We start from the raw sequence: 17,720 nt of genomic DNA on the forward strand, positions 1-17,720 counted from the left end.
GGAGTGACTGATGCATACTTCCCATTTCATCCCATGTGATACTTAAGGGATGAAATTTAATAAAACTAGTAATCTGGGGCTGGTGCCATGGCTCACTTGGTTAATCCTCTGCCTGCGGCACCAGCATCCCATATGAGTGCCGGGTTCTAGTCCCAGTTGCTTCTCTTCCAGTCCAGCTCTCTGCTGTGGCCCGGGAAAGCAGTGGACGATGGCCCAAGTGCTTGGGCCCTGCACCAACATGGGAGACCAGGAGGAAGCACCTGGCTCCTGGCTTCAGATCGGCGCAGTGCCGGCTGAAGCGGCCATTTAGGGGGGTGAACCAACGAAAGGAAGAACTTTGTCTCTCTAACTCTGCCTGTCAAATAAAAAAATAAAAAATAAAAATAAAAATAAAAAAACTAGTAACCTTTAATATTTCATCAAAGACATATACTGAAATTGGCATTTCTGCTTCCTGTGAATGCCTAGCAATGACAAATTCAATGACAGCTTGGGGCCCATGCCTTCATTAATGCTGAGGCATCATCATTGGTTTTGCACACATCAATAAAAAAAGCCCAAAATCATTTTAGTACCATTACAAATATAGTTTAGACTTCAATGATGTCCTGATAAGGGACTCAGCGACCTCATGGGTTTTTTTGTGCATGGCAAACTTTGAGAATAGCTGTTTCAAAGTGGTTCTCACTTGAAACACACAAAAATGAAGTAGCAATAAAAGTAAATTATTTTAAAATAGGAAGGCCAATACCAAGAGTCAAAAGGGACTGTCTTCAAGACAGAAGCTGGGGGCATGTGTCTTTCACATAATAAACCTTATATTACTATTTAACATTTTCAACATGAGCATTATGTTGATAAAAAAAAAAACCTGGAGGAAATAAAAAAAGCAGTTTGCTTCTTCCACAATAGTGTCCCAAATGAATTTTGTCCTGTGAGACCCTTGTCTCAACACACCAATAATAACAGCTCTGAAAAAAAATCAGAAACTATTTTTAAAAGAAAAAAATTGAACACTGCTTTACCTCATTATAGAAAACAGACATTAACAAAGGAAAAAACTTACAAAATAAATTACAAAGTTCCTGCAAAACCCATTTCTATCCTGGTCTCAGAACTTAGAATGCTCAACATCATCATTTATGCAAAACACATATTCTCTGTAAGACACAGAGAAAACGTTCTCTCCTCAGATCTAAAACAGGTTCAGAAGAGCCTTGCATGAAAGCTTCATCACAGAGCAAAACATCTCTTCTTTCTCTAGAAAAACTCTTAGCAGAAATCAGAAGAAAATCCAACCTGAAAAGGGGAATCCTGTGCCAAAGGAGATTTCGCAGCATTCTTTAAACTCCGCTGCTGAGCAATGAAGCGGATTAGATGGTTTGTTTCGGGAGAGCCTCGGGCACCAACTGCAGAACGCCGTCTGGATTTCTTCAGGCAGGATGCTGACTTTCCTATGAGGAAACTCTCTCGTCAATCAGAACAAAACAGGCAATCACTAGTAATCATGTCCAATGCCCAGGATGGGCCAGCCTGACAGGGAAAAGACGGTAACCACCTGGTACACAAGGCTATATGGAGAACTATCGGCAAGGTAGTTCCCACATGATCTACTGGACAGAAGTCTTTGTGTTTTCCACTGATTTAGTCCACACTCAGAGAACACTGACTAACACATACACAGCATTTACTCAATAGCTGCTGCAAGAATACATGCATGTATCTTAACAAATAGCTATCATTTGTGTTCTTTCTGCACATGGAGGTGGCTAATGGGTAGCTACTGACGAAAAACTTCTAATTTTGAATGAGCTTTATTCCGAAGGCCTGAAAGAAGTTCATCTAGGCAAATGTATCTCCTATTCTTAATTCTTCAAGACAACCTTGATTCTCTTAGATACCTTTCTGCCCTTTAGTTCACCACCTTGAATTTTTGCCTTATGTCTAAACACAAAAGATGAATCCAGGGCCGGCGCTGTGGCATAGCAGGTAAAGCCGCCTCCTGTGGTGCCGGCATCCCACATGGGTGCTAGATCAAGTCCCAGCTGCTCCACTTCCGATCCAGCTCTCTGCTGTGGCCTGGGAAAGCAGTAGAAGATGGCCCATGTCCTTGGGCCCCTGCACCTGCGTGGGACACCTGGAGGACGCTCCTGGCTTTGGAACAGCTCAGCTCTGGTCATTAAGGCCATCTGGGGAATAACCAGCAGATAGAAGACCTCTCTCTGTCTCTGCCTCTTTCTCTCTGTAACTCTGCCTTTCAAATAAACAAATAAATCTTTTAAAAAAAAAAATGAATCCAGCTTTTGAAAGGTCTGAGAGTGAACTCTTGAGAAAATACAGAAGAGTGTGCCACTCCAGCCTCGTCTCAGTCATGTATCAACTGTTCTGGTGCCCTTACTCTCACGTCCCCAGCTTTCCCCCATTTTTAAATGCTGTTCTCTAATCCAATTCCTTTGCCCTATTTCTTACTTCTTCATCTGAGTCAGACTTCACAGGTGGATTTCATTTCTAAGGCTTGAAACAGCCTGGCCCCTGAGGTGGTACTCTGAATATGGTTTGTGAAGGGGGGCACACTCCAATCTTTCAGTATTATAGAATCTTAAAGGCTCTTCAAGGTCCTCTTACTTGCTACACATAAACATAAAACGTATTATGACACACATTATGCACCCTTTTGAGTTCGAAGTGTTAGATGAAAAAGTGGTTCCCACACACATCCTTTTCCAGAATGGGCATGGAACACAAACTCTGACCTGACCTGGGACATGATCACCCTGGATATCCTGGAACTCTGTTACCCTTGCTAGGCGAGACGAGCTATGCATGTGCAGAGGCTCCCTGAACAAGCAAGTGTGCACAATTCACACCCCTAAAACAGACAGTGCAGACAAATAAAACTGACCTGTACTAAAGTTATCTTAAAAGAAAAGCCTGGCAAGGGAATAAGGTTTCTTACCTGAAGAGTTCCTCACAAAGCTGTCAGGTGTAATTCCCAGCTGCTCTACAGTTACGGTGGAAAAATCCAAAGGTGTCTTAGAAGCATCAGGGGTGCAAAAATGAGGACTCACTTCTGCCACATGCTTCTGGGGCGTCCCAAACTTCCCAGCTTCCCACACGAAGGCGGCATTTTCTGAAACGAACACCATGTTGCAGGAGCAAAGCATCTTTAGGAACAGAAATATCTGAACTTTTACCTTTCACAAAGAAGCAACAGCTCTCCACCTACCAGCATTAGCAGGAGCAGACTCCTTGGCTTCAAGGTGCTCCTTGGCTTTCGAATCAGTTTCCATCTAATGGAAACAAACAAACAAAAAAACCTCCATTACTAAGTTAAATGTGCGTCAATCAAGAATTTAATCCAGACTGAACTTTAATACGATCTACACCGCCTTACAAATACATTATCAAGAGAGTACTTCGGGGGCTCCAATTAAAAAGTGTTAAGAAACTGCTGTTCAGGAAGAACAAAGCAGGTCAGTGTTCCACGGGCCACGGCATTTTCCACCTCAGGGAACACCCGAATCACCTGGCACCCCACTAGGGAGGCAGTCTTGAACGTGTCCAGAAATTCTAATCCTGCACGTCCGGACCGGAGCCCCCTCCCCAGAACCTGCAATTTAAAGAGCACCGCAGGCGACTCACAGCAGGCCGGAGGAGAACCAGTACCTCCAGGGGCAGAGGTCCAGCACGCTTAGAACCAGATCCGCGGAGCCGCCAGCGAAACCGGAACCGGGACACCTCCGACCCCTCTCGTCCACCACCTCAGCGTCCCCGGCAGCAGACCAGTGTCGCGGTGGCCGTGACTTTCCGACCCCGGCGCCTCGACCCGGAAGTGTCCGCACTGGCCAGCAGCCCAAGAGCTACTCTGGCCCCCGCGCGTTCCGGGCCCCGAAGCCAGCGGCGACTGCTGCACCCCTCAGCCGGCCCCGCCACCCTTCTGCCCGCGGCCAGATTCAAATCGCCGGGCCCGCCCCCTCCGGCCGGCGTTATCGAGAATCTCTACGCCGCTGCCCCTCCCGCACGTGTCCGCGTGCTCCCCGACTCGCTAGCCTCTCTCGCCGTCCCCAAGAACCGGCTAGCCGGGCTCAGAGAGAAATCACTTAGAGCCTCGGGCGACGCACTCATAGACAGACACCTTCGGGCAACCTGTGTCCACGGGGACTACTTTCTGTGAGAGCCCCGCGGAGGGACCTTTCGGTTAGGCTGCAACTCCGCCTCCCACCTTGCTATTGGATACTGCAAACTTTAAAAAGAATCATTTGACCAATCCCCACAGGACGACGGGCCGGTTCTTACCCAATTAGCCAATCCCGATAACAGCCGTTTCCTCGCTAGCTTGAAATGTGGGAAGGGTAGTGGAAGGGGGCGGTGCTTACTGATGTTTGGGTCCCTTCTAGAGCGCCACTCTTTTTCCTCAAACCCCGCCTTCTTATGCAGATAAGCGCTACCTAGATTTGGGTGTGCGCCTGCTCAGTCATGCTTAGAGCCGCCGCTCGACTCTAGCTTCGTCTCTGATTGGCTGAGTCCCCTTCCCGTCTACTCGCCTTCAGCTTTTCTTCCCTCCCTCCGTCCGAGTTGGGTTGGTCAGAACCCACCCATCCAGGGCCGCTCATTGGTTGCGTTCTGGTCGGAGACGGCGTTTGATTGGTGAAGCTCACGGTCCGTCTCGGCGCTGTGGGGGAAGGGCCCCAGGCAGGCTGAGGCGCCTAGGGGCGGGGTGGGAAGGAGGACCGGCCAACCCCGGGGTGTGGGACCCGGAGTGCTTGTGTGTGTGGTGTGTCCGCAAGAGAAGGAAGGTGGCGAAGGGAGGAGAACCCGAGTGGGTGGAGGGAGGGGAAGGGCGGGAGGAGAGGAAGGTGGGAGGAGGACAAGGTGGGAGGGTGGCGGCTCACTCAGGACCCGGCGGGGGCAGCGCGATGAGGCGGGTGACCCTGTTCCTTAACGGCAGCCCCAAGAATGGAAAGGTAAGCGGGTCTGGAGGAGGCGCGGCGGGCCCGCTGTGGGGGCGAGGGCGGCCGAGCCCTGGCCGGGGGCAGGGCACGGGGCTGAAGTTGGGCAGAGGGGCTGGAAGGTGGGAGGTTGGCGTGCGCCGGGGCGGGGGGCGCCGAGGAGGGCAGCGCCGGGTCCCCACGGCCGCTTCCGAGTCCCCGGGGCTTCTCTGCCCGAGCCTGCCCTGCAGCTCCTCGGCTGCCCTGGGCACCCGAGCCCGGGGTGTGGGTCCGAGAGGGTCGGGAGGGCGGGGGAGGGCCGCTGTCCCCCGAGCGCTCGGGCTGAGGGTCCTCTTCCCACCCCAAGACCCCGCGCCCCTTCCCCTGGCCGCAGACGGCGCCTCCGGCCCCCTTGGTGCTGAGTAATGGTTTGCTCGGGAAAGTGGTCCTGGTAACTCAGCCGCGTACGGCTGAGCAGGTAAAAGCAGTAAACTACCAGTGGATAAGTCACAGAGTCGTCCATCTCAGGTCGGATGGAGACTCTTTCAACTGAGACGTTTTCTTGATGATTTTCCTCCCTCTCTTTTAGGTGCCCCAATCCCCCAAGCCCCGCCGCTGCCAAACTTCTGTGCTCCTTTTATTATTTCGCCTTATTTTGGTTCCTTAGAGGACTGTGACAACAGAGCAAAATGGATTGACTTGACAGTAGCCTTTGCTGTGTTAGGCCTTTATTGAGGGTGTGGTGCTGAATATTGTTCCAGCGCTGGAGCAAGCCAAAATGAATCCTGTGCCTTCTCAGCCTCTTGCCCCACCCATGAAAGTTGTTCGGCTGCTTTGGAAAATTTTCACTGTGAAAGGCAGACATTTATTGTGTGGCTAAATGATACTCAGAAGCGCCTAAGCCTTTAGAGTCTAGATTGGCCTCATTGTAATATTTGCCACGGTATTCTGCTTGCTGCACATTCTGGAAAAGTTGTGAGTTTTTTTAAATACCAAAATTATCCGAGGGCATAAAAATGGTTTTCCAGCTACTCTGCAGTTTTGAGTAAACATGCTCTGAAAATTTGAACCACAGTGTTGATTGTTGGCTGTAATTCTGTGTTCTGGTCTTAGAGATTTAATACACAAAAGCAGAATTTGCATAATTTCAAGTTGTTGCATTTTCATGAGTACTACCTTAAACATATGCTTCACAAAGTTTATATTATTTCTGACCATTATTAATTTTTAATCTTTTTGAATTATCTAATCTTCATAATCTAAAAGTTATGTTGTTACTGGAAGAAAGAGTTAGTATGTCCAAAGTTACAGCCATAAAATGTTCTCCAAAACCTCTGATTGACCTTTTTATCTAACATCTTTGCTGAGTTATTACGTGAAAGACAAAGTGTTTGGAACTAGTCGTCAATATTTAACTGTGTTCCAAATCCCTGAATCCACTGAATTTTGTCATTAGGAACTGGCTGAGTTGGTCTTTCCATATTATTGTGAATATATATTTTTTAAAAATCTGCCTTAAAAAATTTGTCTTTTAAAAAGCTATCCTAGTTTTAACTAGGATAGATTTTTGGTTTTAAATTTTATTTTAAAAATATTTTGCTATAGAGTCTCAGAAAATTGGGAAAAGATTTTAAATAATTAAAAATAGACATTTTGTTGCAGAGATCATAAAAATCCAACTGGAGAATAGTAGTGTGCTTTAATATTTAAAAGAAACAATGCCATAGTCCTTACTACTTGATTCAGGAACATATTCTAAATCAGATTTGTGTTTTCTCTCAGTTGATTAAGAAGCAGTATTACATTTACTCTTACTTGCCAAAATTAGAGTACAAGTAATACATATCAGCTCGCATTTTTATTTATAAAAAATAGCCATATTTAGTCACGGACAAGAATGTTCACGTTTAGAACATACTGAAACAGAGGGCTACTTCAAAATAATTTGATTTCGCATCCACTAATTGGAATATGTGGGGTACTTACATTGTCTCCTTATTTACCGTAGTTTCTGTTTTTGCTTCCTGGTCAAATAAATTTTCCTCTCGTAGTTTGCTTAATAGTTGCCACACTCTGGGAGCGGGGAATCAGAGTTCTTTAAATCATATGCTCACGATGAATAAAGTGTACTTGCTGAATGTTTTTGATGTTGAAGAGAGGGCCATGCATTCTCTAAAACACTAGTTTTCCAAGAGACAGCATACCACAGGAGTGCAAGATGATCCATTAGAGTTGAGAAAGAAACATTATACCTTTATCCATATTTTTTACTTGAAAATGTTAAATATGAAAACTTAGTTTTTCTAATCTGGAGACAGAAGGCTTCAGCCACTAAACATGTCAGCCACTGTTTGTGAGAGAAGGGAGGGCCTTCACTTGTGAAAAGGTTCATAGTGAGTGGCCTCTTCACTGATTGGTTCATTTTGACATATTGTATTTAGAAGCTTATCATTAAGATTTTTATCATCCAGCTTTAACTAACTTAACCTTCACAAAAGTTCTGAGTGACTTTAAAAGAGTCCTTCAAAGAGAGTGCTGATTGAAGACAACAGTAATTCTCCCATCAAAAGTAAACAACAGCAAAATGGCAGAGCTACAGCTTCTACTAGGATGAACTATGAGATTAAAAAAAATCTTCTTGGATCTCAGAAGTGTGAAAGTGCCAAGTTGTAAAGAAGACTATTTAAAGTTATATTTAATAATTTCTGTTAGCCATTGACCTTTCCTTAAGTGTACAATGTTCTTTGAAGCAGTATCCAGTGATAGGATGAAGTTGTCCTAATTAGCAAGACATTTCAAAATATGTTACAACTGATAAAGAAAAATGACTTCAAATTTCTTTTTCTTGTTTCAACTTTTAAAAATGTTTAAAGTCAAGCTTATAGGAGTATTTCACAGAATCTCACCAAATTTAATGTTAAATATTTAGGGGATTCTCACTGGCCCATTCATAGTCCAAGTCTGTAAAAGCCCTCAAAATCAGCTGGGAAAACTTGGTTCTTTCCAACAGTGGCATATAGTTTTTAAATAAATATAGAAGTATTTGAACACATGCCTAAAAGTATTTTACAGATGGGATGGGTAGTCAAAAACATTTGAAGACTATAGTTGTACATTGAAATATTTTAATTTAAATTGTGTGTGTGTATTCTAATTATTCCGAATGAGTCAGTTGTGTGTATACTTTTCATCCCTTCTGTATATGGTTCACAATTCCCATTGTTCTTTTTTAAATATTCCCTGTAAGGGTTGGAATTAAGGAAACCTAAATAAAGACTAGGACATCTGAATGTTAGCGCAACTTCTGAGCTACCTGATGTCATTGTAAACTTTCTGTACATCTTGCACACAAATTGCTTTTTTAAACTTCAGATTACTCAAAAAGGAGCTGTACAAGTCGTAGATCTTTTAGGTCTTGCTCATTTATTCAACTAATATTTATCAAGCACCTTCTGAGTGTCAGGCACTATGCCAAATGTTTCAGACAAAGGAGGATAGGAAACATACTTGTTCTGTACTAATGATTGTCTTCTTGATCCATGAAATAACTTTTTTTCTAGCTTTGATAATTAGGTCAGAAATTGGTTGTGGGTATGAGGTATCCAGATTTGAACCCATTGCATTAAAGCAGTGGAGATTAAAACTTTACCGTTATATGTAAGTAATATAGGTTGATTGTATCAAATTTGGAAAACAATAAATTGAAAATAGTAAGTCAACCAGAACTTCATTATTCAAAGATGGCCGTTTGGAATAGGTTTTCAACTTTATATTAGTGAGACTCAGATATAACCAACTCTCACAAAACTGGTGTGGTCTACTTCAGATTCTGAAAGAAATGTAAATGTCATTCATAATTCCAGAAATAGTTGTTAAGGCCCTACTAGAAGCTAGATATTGTAACACAGAACCAAGTGTATCCTCCCATTGAAACTGGTAGCAGTTACTGTCTTGATTCAAAGTTTAGGGTAGTGGTGGGCTATGTACTTGAGCCTCATTAATCAACTTTACCAAGGGATAGTTGGTTATCTGTATTCCCAGAATTAATAACTTTTTACAAGTTAGAACTTTTTCATTGAACTTTTGGAGTTCAGGTAGGAAATCAGAAAATAATTGGTGAAATGATAATTGTGGTTGATATGTGTTAGGACTGATTTAAGTGACAATAAAAGGAACTCAGTTTATCTTGGCTGTGCTCCTTTGAAGCAGCCTACAAGGACACACCTATCATACTTTGATTGCTTTAAAAATAGTCCTTGCCAAAAAGTATCTGTAGAGTTATTCTATCATATGGTAAAACCTGACTTCAATGGGGAAGAAATGGAAGATGGCAACAACCTAATTATATAAAACACTTGATGGTTTGAATTGGACTCTTATCACTTTGTTACTGTGTTATTTCACGCGAAAGCATAAAAGAATTAAAATGTGTCTGTTCTTTGTATTTTGCTCTTTAGAACAGTGTTGTCCAATAGAACTTCTGTAATGATGGAAATATTTCACATCTGTACTGCTTAATATGGTAACCACTAGCCAATGTGGGATTGAACATTTGAAATATGGCCAATATAACTAATAAGTGCATTTTAACTTTTAATAAAATTTAAGCAGCTTCATGTAGCTAATGACATTCATGTTGGACAGTACAGTTTTAGAACATTGTCGTGGCCAGCATTTTCATTAGAAAACCAACCCATAGGAAAAACAAAGTAAATCTTATGGAAGTAGACGACAGTTTAATTTGATATACTTAAAAAAAAAAAACATAAAATCTTAAGCCATAATGTTTAAATATGGGAGCATATGTACATCAGCCTTGCATCAATTACATGGTAAGACCAGTAGATTTGAAAGAAACGCTGAGGGAGAAAGTTGTTAGGGCAAGGAGGGGATTATGTCAGGCGAAAGAAAACCAGTTAGAGGTAAACCAGAAACAGAGGTAAGGAAAAGGAGAACAATTTAGAAAGTTTTCAGTGTAATAGCAACTATAACAAGAACATTGACATTGGATAGGAAGAACTTCTTACCTCCCTTCCTAGCACTTTTCCCACTAGAAGTTTTGCATCTGCTGTGGGAATGTCTTCCTCCTTTGCATTTGTGCAGCTTCTCTCTGTTTACTCTTCATGGCTTTTTCCGTAGCACAACCAGATTGGCTGTAATAACACCTTGTTGTATTCTCCGTACTCCCAGGAATGTATATTCACAGTAACGGAGTTCCAGGCTCTTTCACATACATGAAAAATGATGGGAGACACATGGGACGTTTTTATTCAGGTTTCATTTATTTCTGGCATGCCTGCTGTGTGCAAGACACTATGCCAATTGCTTTGCATTTTTTTCATGGTAAAATAATAAAATTTACCATTTTAATCATTTTAAGTGTATAATTTATTTTTTATTTTTTGAAAGATTTATTTATTTGAAAGAGTTACAGAGAGAGGTAGAGACAGAGAGGTCTTCCATCCACTGCTTCACTCCCCAAATGGCCACAATGGCAAGAGCTGGGCTGACCTAAAGCCAGGGGCCAGGAGCTGCTTCCGGGTCTCCCACATGGGTGCCGGGCCCCAAGGACTTGGGCCATCATCCGCTGTTTTCCCAGGCGCATTAGCAGGGAGCTGGATCGGAAGTGCAGCAGCTGGGATTCGAACCAGCACCCATATGGAATACTGGCTCTCTACTGCACCACAGTGCCAGCCCCACATAAAATTTATTCACAATTTGTGTAACCATCACCACTGTTTACTTCCGGAATTTGCCACCATCCCAAGCAGAAACTACTAATTAAGCAGTAATTATCCATTCCTATCTTCACCCTGATATTCTCCTTTCTGTCCTTATGTATTTATCTATTTTAGATACCTTCATGTAAGTGGAATTATTTGTGTCTGGTTTGTTTCACTTAGCATGTTTTCAGTATGCATCCATGTTGTGGCATGGGTCAGAATTTCTTTTGTATTTATTTTTATTTTATTTATTTGAAAGGTAGAGACATACAGAGATTTCTGAACCACTGGTTCACTCCCCCAGATGTCTGCAGTAGCTCAGCCTGGGCCAGGTTGAAGCTGGGAGCCAGGAACTCAATCTAGGTCTCCCACATGGGTAGCAAGAACCCAATAACTTGAACCATCACCTGCTGCCTCCCAGGGTGCACATTGGCAGGAAACTGGAATTGAGAACAGAGCTGAGACCTAAATCCAGACACTCTGATAAGGGATGCAGGTATCCCAAGTCATGTCTTAACTGCTAGGCAAATCCCCGTCCCTCATTTTCTTTATTGGCAAGTAATAAAGTAATATTTGATTGTGTGTATAGATCACATTTTATCTGGTTTTCTGTTTATGAACACTTCTGTTGTGCTTTATTTTTTATAGTCCACCTAGCTCCCTTTAAATTATATTTGCCTTCAACTCTCCTTCAAGATGCCCCAACTTGCAAAGAGAGTGGAACCAATCCCGTTAGGGTGCTTGGGGTGGGGCCTTTGGTAGGTGATTGGATTGGATTGGATCATTAAGTTGGAGTCCCATGATCAAAACCTGGTGGCTTTATAAATAGAGACCACATAAACAGAGTGGCACACACTCCTGTCTATTGCCACGTGGCACTCTGTGCCACCTTGCAACTCTGCCACCTGCAAAGCCATCATGAGATAAGGCATCTAGAACTGTGAGTTAAAATAAAGCTTTTTCCATTTAAAGTTGATCTGCCTCATGTATTTCATCATAGTCATGACAAACACATCCTGTCACTGATGGACAGAGGACTAGCTGTCCTCACTCGTATGGCATCTGTACATAATGTTCTTGGGAAGTCAGCTGTTCATGTGTGGTGTGCAGCTGCTTACCTACGTTTTGTTCATAACTTTCAGAGGTCCTACCTGATTATGGGACAAGAGTACACCTCAACCACTGGGAATGCTTGGTTAACAATGTCTCAAGCACAAAATTCACTTACATACAGATGTTCATGTCTTGCTTAAGCAGTTGCGTATACCTTTTACATAATCTAGATTGTGTCTGACTCAAGCAGGGCAGATCAATTCATTGTCACCCAGTTGTTTGCTGTATTCAGAATGTTAGATGCTAAATTCCGGCTTTTAGAAAACAATAGAAGTAGTATATTGTAAATAAATGAAGTGGAAAGTTGATATCTTTTTATGATAGTTGGTGTAGTAAATTATAATAACACTAAATCATTCCTATCCCCAAAACGAATGCTTTCTGTAACAAAGGAATGATATAAGCATGACATAAACGAGTTTGTATGGCCTTAGTCACAGACACAAAGGTCTCAGGTACTTTCCTAAGCTTTCTTCATGCTTTAACGCATTTCATCCTGTTAATAGCCTTCTGCGGTAGATGATGCTGTTCTCTTTTTCTAGTTAAAGCAAGAGAAGCATAAAGAGTTGTTTGTCTCAGGTTGACAGCTAAAAAATTCAGCTGTCAGAATTGAGATTCCTGGGCAGGCCTGTCTGTCTGCAGAACAGGAATACTATTTAGCCTATCTTAAGATTGTATATTGTCGTCAGATATGATTTCCTATTCTCTAGTTTTAGATTTTTGCAATATTAGTCACTAAGTAAACATGTAAATCCTAGAAGAAAAAGGAACACTGTTAAGACTCTTAAAATCCCGTTTATAGAATAAAGTAATTTTTAGCCCTGTTTATAGTGTGATGGTTTATACATTATACTAATACATTATATAAGTTCAAATTAATCTGATGTGTTTACAGGTGGTTGCTGTATATGGAACTTTGTCTGATTTGCTTTCTGTGGCCAGCAGTAAACTCGGCATAAAAGCCACCAGTGTGTATAATGGGAAAGGTGGACTGATCGATGATATTGCTTTGATCAGGTAACCTTCGCCTTTTTATAAGCTGTCCACAGTGTACCCTCAGCTCCTTGGTGTTATGTTGTTTCCTTTAAACAGTAGTTTAATCACTATTAAGAAAACTGGATCTTGGCAAGTTATTGTCTAAATTTTATCTGTGGAATCTAAATACTTTTAAGTTAGGGTATATGGATAAAATAGAAAACCCTTAGTAATTCCAGTATCCTAGTAGTTTTTCTGCTTAGTTCATACATGGCTAAGAAGAATTTCTTTTTTGTAGCACTAGAAGACAGATCTGAACTTTTTAACATTTAAAGTCTAATTGACCGCTTGTATTTTTAACTGTTTCTTGTTAAATGCATTTCCTAGGGGTGCTTTGAATTTTATAACCATTATAGAGACCTAATGCAATAGAATTACGAGATACCACCAGTGATTCACCACAATGGCAGTTTGTTTTTGTTTTTTAAATATCCCAGGTAGATTTATCTCTTTAACATAACGGTGTAGTTTTCCTCACTTCAGCCTCACAGGGTCAGAGAGTTTTGAAGCAGGGAGTGACTTAAAGAAGACAACAATGGAAACACAAATTAAGTGCTAACTGCATCATTTATGTTGTCATTGCTTTGCTGAGTTATTTAATTGGCAAAGCATGGGATTTTTAAATTGATGGTGTGAAGATAATGATGCTCTAAATTACAGTTGTATTCAAAATTTCATCTCCATTTGATTCCAGGTCAGAATGACCTTTCCATATAGTATACTGCACTTGAAGTTAATCAGTTCTACTTCCTGCGTTTTACAAACAAGGACACTAGCATTTGAGAAGTGATGCCCCAGTCATACAGCTTAGTAATTGATTTTTGTTAATAAAAAGAAAAAGTTTAGTAGTACTCTAAAACAACTGGCATAGTGAACAGGTAGAAAATATTGTAAGCTGCATTTCAAATCCAAATAAATTAGGAGAATTTCTTAGTTCACCAACATTTATCTTCCAGCTTCTTTCAGTTCCTGTGAGTAATTGCTAACATCATTGAATTGTCTACATCAACCTAATTTTCTACTAAGAAAGCAGATTTTGCTTTTAAGGAAAACTCAATGTGTTCCTATGATGTCATATAGGAAATAAAAACTCCTACAACATACAAAGTCATAACTGAAAACTTATGAGCTTTAAAATGTCTACCTGCTTGATAGTTTCTGGTTCACAGTAGCTTCCCACTAATGGTGGGAAGGATTGGGGTCGGGGAAAAGGATATACTAATAATCCAGAATTGATAAGTTATGTGCAGTTACTTAGATTTGGTATGCAGTGGGTGTGTAGTGAATGAGCAGATTTGTAACAGAGTTACTTCACATTTTTTTCCCCTGCATTTAATATGAAATTTTATTTTTACTTCCAAAGCACACAAAAGCTAATGATTTGGGAGAGAACCACAATAATTTATTTAGGGAAAAAATGTTTAAATATAATCTTTAAAGAAAAACAGGAAAGTTAGCTCTGGCTTTAGTTATATCCTTTGAATGTAATACTTGCACCACTCAAGTTCTTCAATAAATAAGAAGGACAAATTAGCATAATTTGTATAGTGGGGTTTTTTTATGTCAAAATACTTTGATATGCAAGATCTTATTTGAATTTTAATCAGAGTTAATCAAAGCACTGGAAACTTAGCTTCCTTGTAGTACAGATTGATAGCAAAGCCTATCTTCTTTATAATTTTAAGGAATAGTTCCTGAGGTCAACAAATAACTAATGTGATTTCTAGATTTTGATGGTGGCTTTTTAAATCTTGATCTCCCCAGGGATGATGATGTTTTGTTTGTGTGTGAAGGAGAGCCATTTATTGGTAAGTGACTTCCTGAAAAGCCAATGTTATCTGCCAAAGTAAAAAAGAAATGGCAAAGATTTACATGGACTTATGAAGCTTAACATTTAAAATGCTCTTGTGGCTGTATTCAGATCTTTATACTCGCTGATTCTACATTGGGTTTGTGTGTTACAGTGCATTTTAAATTTAAAATTTAAAATATCATATTTTACTGTGGATACTTCCTCTTGTACATGCTTTTAAGAAGCTCTGGTTGAGTATATATTCCATATCTATGACATGATAGGGTAATTTTGATTTTAGAAACTATAACTGTTTTGAAGTTTTCTCTTTCATAGTAATTTTCAAAACTTCTAAGAATGGTATCACATATTTGTAAGTATTTATTATTTACCCAAATAGTGTTTGATAATCCTTTATAGTGTTCAAAATAAATCAGATTACTCCAGAATAGACTTAGCATCAACCACACCAGCAGGCAAACACACATACTACTATTTGACTTGGGAAATATCTTTAACAGTTGTGTATCTCCAAAATAAAAGCCTAAAGCTTAAATAAGGCAATTTTTTAAAAATGAGGGCTTGGTTTATTTAGTTTCATACAATCACACCTTCAATACTTGCTTAGATTTTTTTAAAGCATCCCAGTAATTGAATTTAGTGAATAGAGGTAGTTTTCAGAATCTTTGTTCATGTACATGCCAACTTAGGCAAAGTGCATGTTATTTCTTTCTCTTACCTAAACTGTGAGCAAAACCTTTTTCTTACCTTTTTTTATGCATCTCCCTAATAGTAGACAGTGGTCATGTAATTGGTTCATTACACACATACAAACTACAAAATAAAAATTATTTATTAAAATAATAAGGGGTTTTTATTTGTGTTTATGAACTCCTAGATTTAGAGATTTTGGTATGGTTTAATCCTCTACATTTATGGATTCTCAGATTGTCTCTTTGTTTTAGCCAACAGAAACCAATTGCTTTAAGTCCTTTAAACACACCACCTTAGTGTTTTATAGTTTCTTTTTTTTTTTAAAGATTTATTTTATTTATTTGAAAGAGAGAGTTACAAGTTACAGAGAGAGGTAGAGAGAAAGAGAGAGCTCTTCCATCCGCTGGTTCACTCCCCAGATGGCCGCCACGGTTGGAGCTGTGCAATCCAAAGCCAGGAGCCAGGAGCCAGGAGCTCCCTCCTGGTCTCCCACATGGGTGCAGGGACCCAAGGACTTGGGCCATCCTCCACTGCTATCTCAGGCCATAGCAGAGAGCTGGACTGGAAGAGGAGCAGCCAGGAACAGAACCGGTGCTCATATGGGATGCCGGCTCTTCAGGCCAGGACATTAACCCACTATGCTGTAGCATAGCCGGCCCCATATAGTTTCTTTATTATCTGGAATAACAAGGTTTTCATCTTAGCATTTTCCTGTATCAGGTCTAGATCAATATTTTTTACTAAAAGACTTGATTTCTTTAGTGTGGTCACAATCATTGCAAGACACAGGTGGGTGCTGGGTAGGCTCTTTGCCATTGGGTTCATAATTGTTACAGGACCCATCTAGTGACAGAAGTGGAAATATATAGCTAGCTAGAGATAAAATTGATTTATAATATAGTGTAGGCTATATGTAACATAAAATCTAGTTAGATAAAATATCTCATAGACTCATACTAATGCTTTTAGTTTATATTCAGTATTATAGGGTTTTTATTTAACTTATATCTAGTATCTGTGTCTCCTTCCTGCCATATCAGTAATCCTGATTTTGTGAGGGCAGGGAGAATGATAGAATTATAAGTACTCATTTACTTCATCTCACACAAAATAAAAAATAAAAGTGTGAGAGTAACAATCCCAACATTTTCAATCGCAATATAATTAATAAATACAGTTAAATTTTTTTGCCTATGTTCATTTCTCTTAAAAAAATCATCATATTGTTTCTACTGTATCAGAATAATAAACATTACATACTATACTCTTACCCTTAAAATCCTCATATATTTTTACTTTTTTAAGTATACAAGGGGTCTTTACAAAGTTCATGAAAAATGCACATCTATATTTTAATTTCATGTTCCACAAACTTTTTGAAGTGTTATATTTAATGCTTATCTCTTGTTATCTGTCTAAAACGTTTTTGATAGATTACTGCACGGTATAGCAGTGAGTGGCTTCTGTGGGATCATATCCAAGTTTAGCAAATTATAAACTTTAAATGTGTGTACTTTATTGTCTGTTAGTTATCCTAAGTGAAATCACTGAAAAACTCATCCCATTTTCTGTTTTTTTGAGTATCTTAAATATGAGACTATTCCAAAAAGTTCATAGAGAAATAAAATTAAAAGATACTTATTTCAGTCCAGTTTTGAAATTTTTACATATTTTTTTCATTTTATGCATTTTCCATGATTTTTTTTAACAGGCAGAGTTAGACAGAGAGAGAGAGAGAGAGAGAAAGGTCTTCCTTTCTCCGTTGGTTTACCCCCCCAAGTGGCCACCACGGCCGGTGCGTTGCAGCCAGCACACTGCACCGATCCAAAGCCAGGAGCCAGGTGCTTCCTCCTGGTCTCCCATGTGAGTGCAGGGCTCAAGGACCTGGGCCATCCTCCACTGCACTCCCGGGCCACAGCAGAGAGCTGGACTGGAAGAGGAGCAACCGGGACAGAATCCAGTGCCCCAACCAGGACTAGAACCCCGGGGTGCCGGCGCCGCAGGCAGAGGACTAGCCCAGTGAGCTGTGGCGCCAGCCTCCATGAAGGTTTTAACGTCTCCTTGTATATTACTGTTTTTTTATTCTGGCATGAAGTGTAGGCATCAAAAAATACGATTTTTTTTTAATTTTACTTATTTGAGAGGTAGAGTTACAGACAGAGAAGAGAGAGAGAGAGAAAGGTCTTCCATCCGCTAGTTCATTCCCCAGATGGCCGCAATGGCCAGAGCTGAGCCGATCTGAAGCCAGGAGCCACAAGCATCTTCCAGGTCTCCCATGTGGGTGCAGGCCCAAGCACTTGGGCCATCTTCAACTGCTTTCCCAGGCCATAGCAGAGCTGGATTGGGAGAGGAGCAACTGGAACTAGAACCAGCGCCCATATGAGATTCTGGCACTGTAGGTGGAGGCCTAGCCCA

At 40.8% G+C, this 17,720-nt stretch overlaps 2 protein-coding genes across 14 annotated transcripts in view; one reads left to right on the plus strand and one right to left on the minus strand.

The window, feature by feature from the left end:
- Positions 1 to 4,430, minus strand: part of CDCA2 (cell division cycle associated 2) — a 60,111-nt gene extending 55,681 nt beyond the window's left edge. For 3 of the 11 annotated variants that reach the window (XM_089327228.1, XM_017338004.4, XM_008249412.5), the window contains exons 1-4: positions 3,667 to 4,159; positions 3,227 to 3,290; positions 2,957 to 3,130; positions 1,300 to 1,454 (exon numbers count right to left, since the gene is read on the minus strand). In XM_089327228.1, the coding sequence (XP_089183354.1) occupies positions 1,300 to 1,454; positions 2,957 to 3,130; positions 3,227 to 3,290 (393 nt within the window). In that variant the 5' untranslated portion in view covers positions 3,667 to 4,159. Of the gene's footprint in view, positions 1 to 1,299; positions 1,455 to 2,956; positions 3,131 to 3,226; positions 3,291 to 3,526; positions 3,576 to 3,642; positions 4,235 to 4,296 lie in introns of those variants that run through there. The other 8 variants (XM_070068272.2, XM_089327223.1, XM_008249409.5 and 5 more) reach the window with 7 other exon arrangements.
- Positions 4,431 to 4,680: 250 nt separating this feature from the next.
- Positions 4,681 to 17,720, plus strand: part of KCTD9 (potassium channel tetramerization domain containing 9) — a 31,476-nt gene continuing 18,436 nt past the window's right edge. The window contains exons 1-3 of one of the 3 annotated variants that reach the window (XM_002709462.5): positions 4,681 to 4,964; positions 12,660 to 12,781; positions 14,564 to 14,607. In XM_002709462.5, coding sequence (XP_002709508.1) covers positions 4,917 to 4,964; positions 12,660 to 12,781; positions 14,564 to 14,607 — 214 coding nt within the window. In that variant the 5' untranslated portion in view covers positions 4,681 to 4,916. The remainder of the gene's footprint in view (positions 4,965 to 12,659; positions 12,782 to 14,563; positions 14,608 to 17,720) is intronic. The other 2 variants (XM_089327230.1, XM_089327229.1) reach the window with 2 other exon arrangements.

This window comes from Oryctolagus cuniculus, chromosome 2 (assembly GCF_051225735.1).
Source record: "Oryctolagus cuniculus isolate XC-2025 breed Fujian yellow rabbit chromosome 2, ASM5122573v1, whole genome shotgun sequence".
Classification (NCBI taxonomy): domain Eukaryota; kingdom Metazoa; phylum Chordata; class Mammalia; order Lagomorpha; family Leporidae; genus Oryctolagus; species Oryctolagus cuniculus.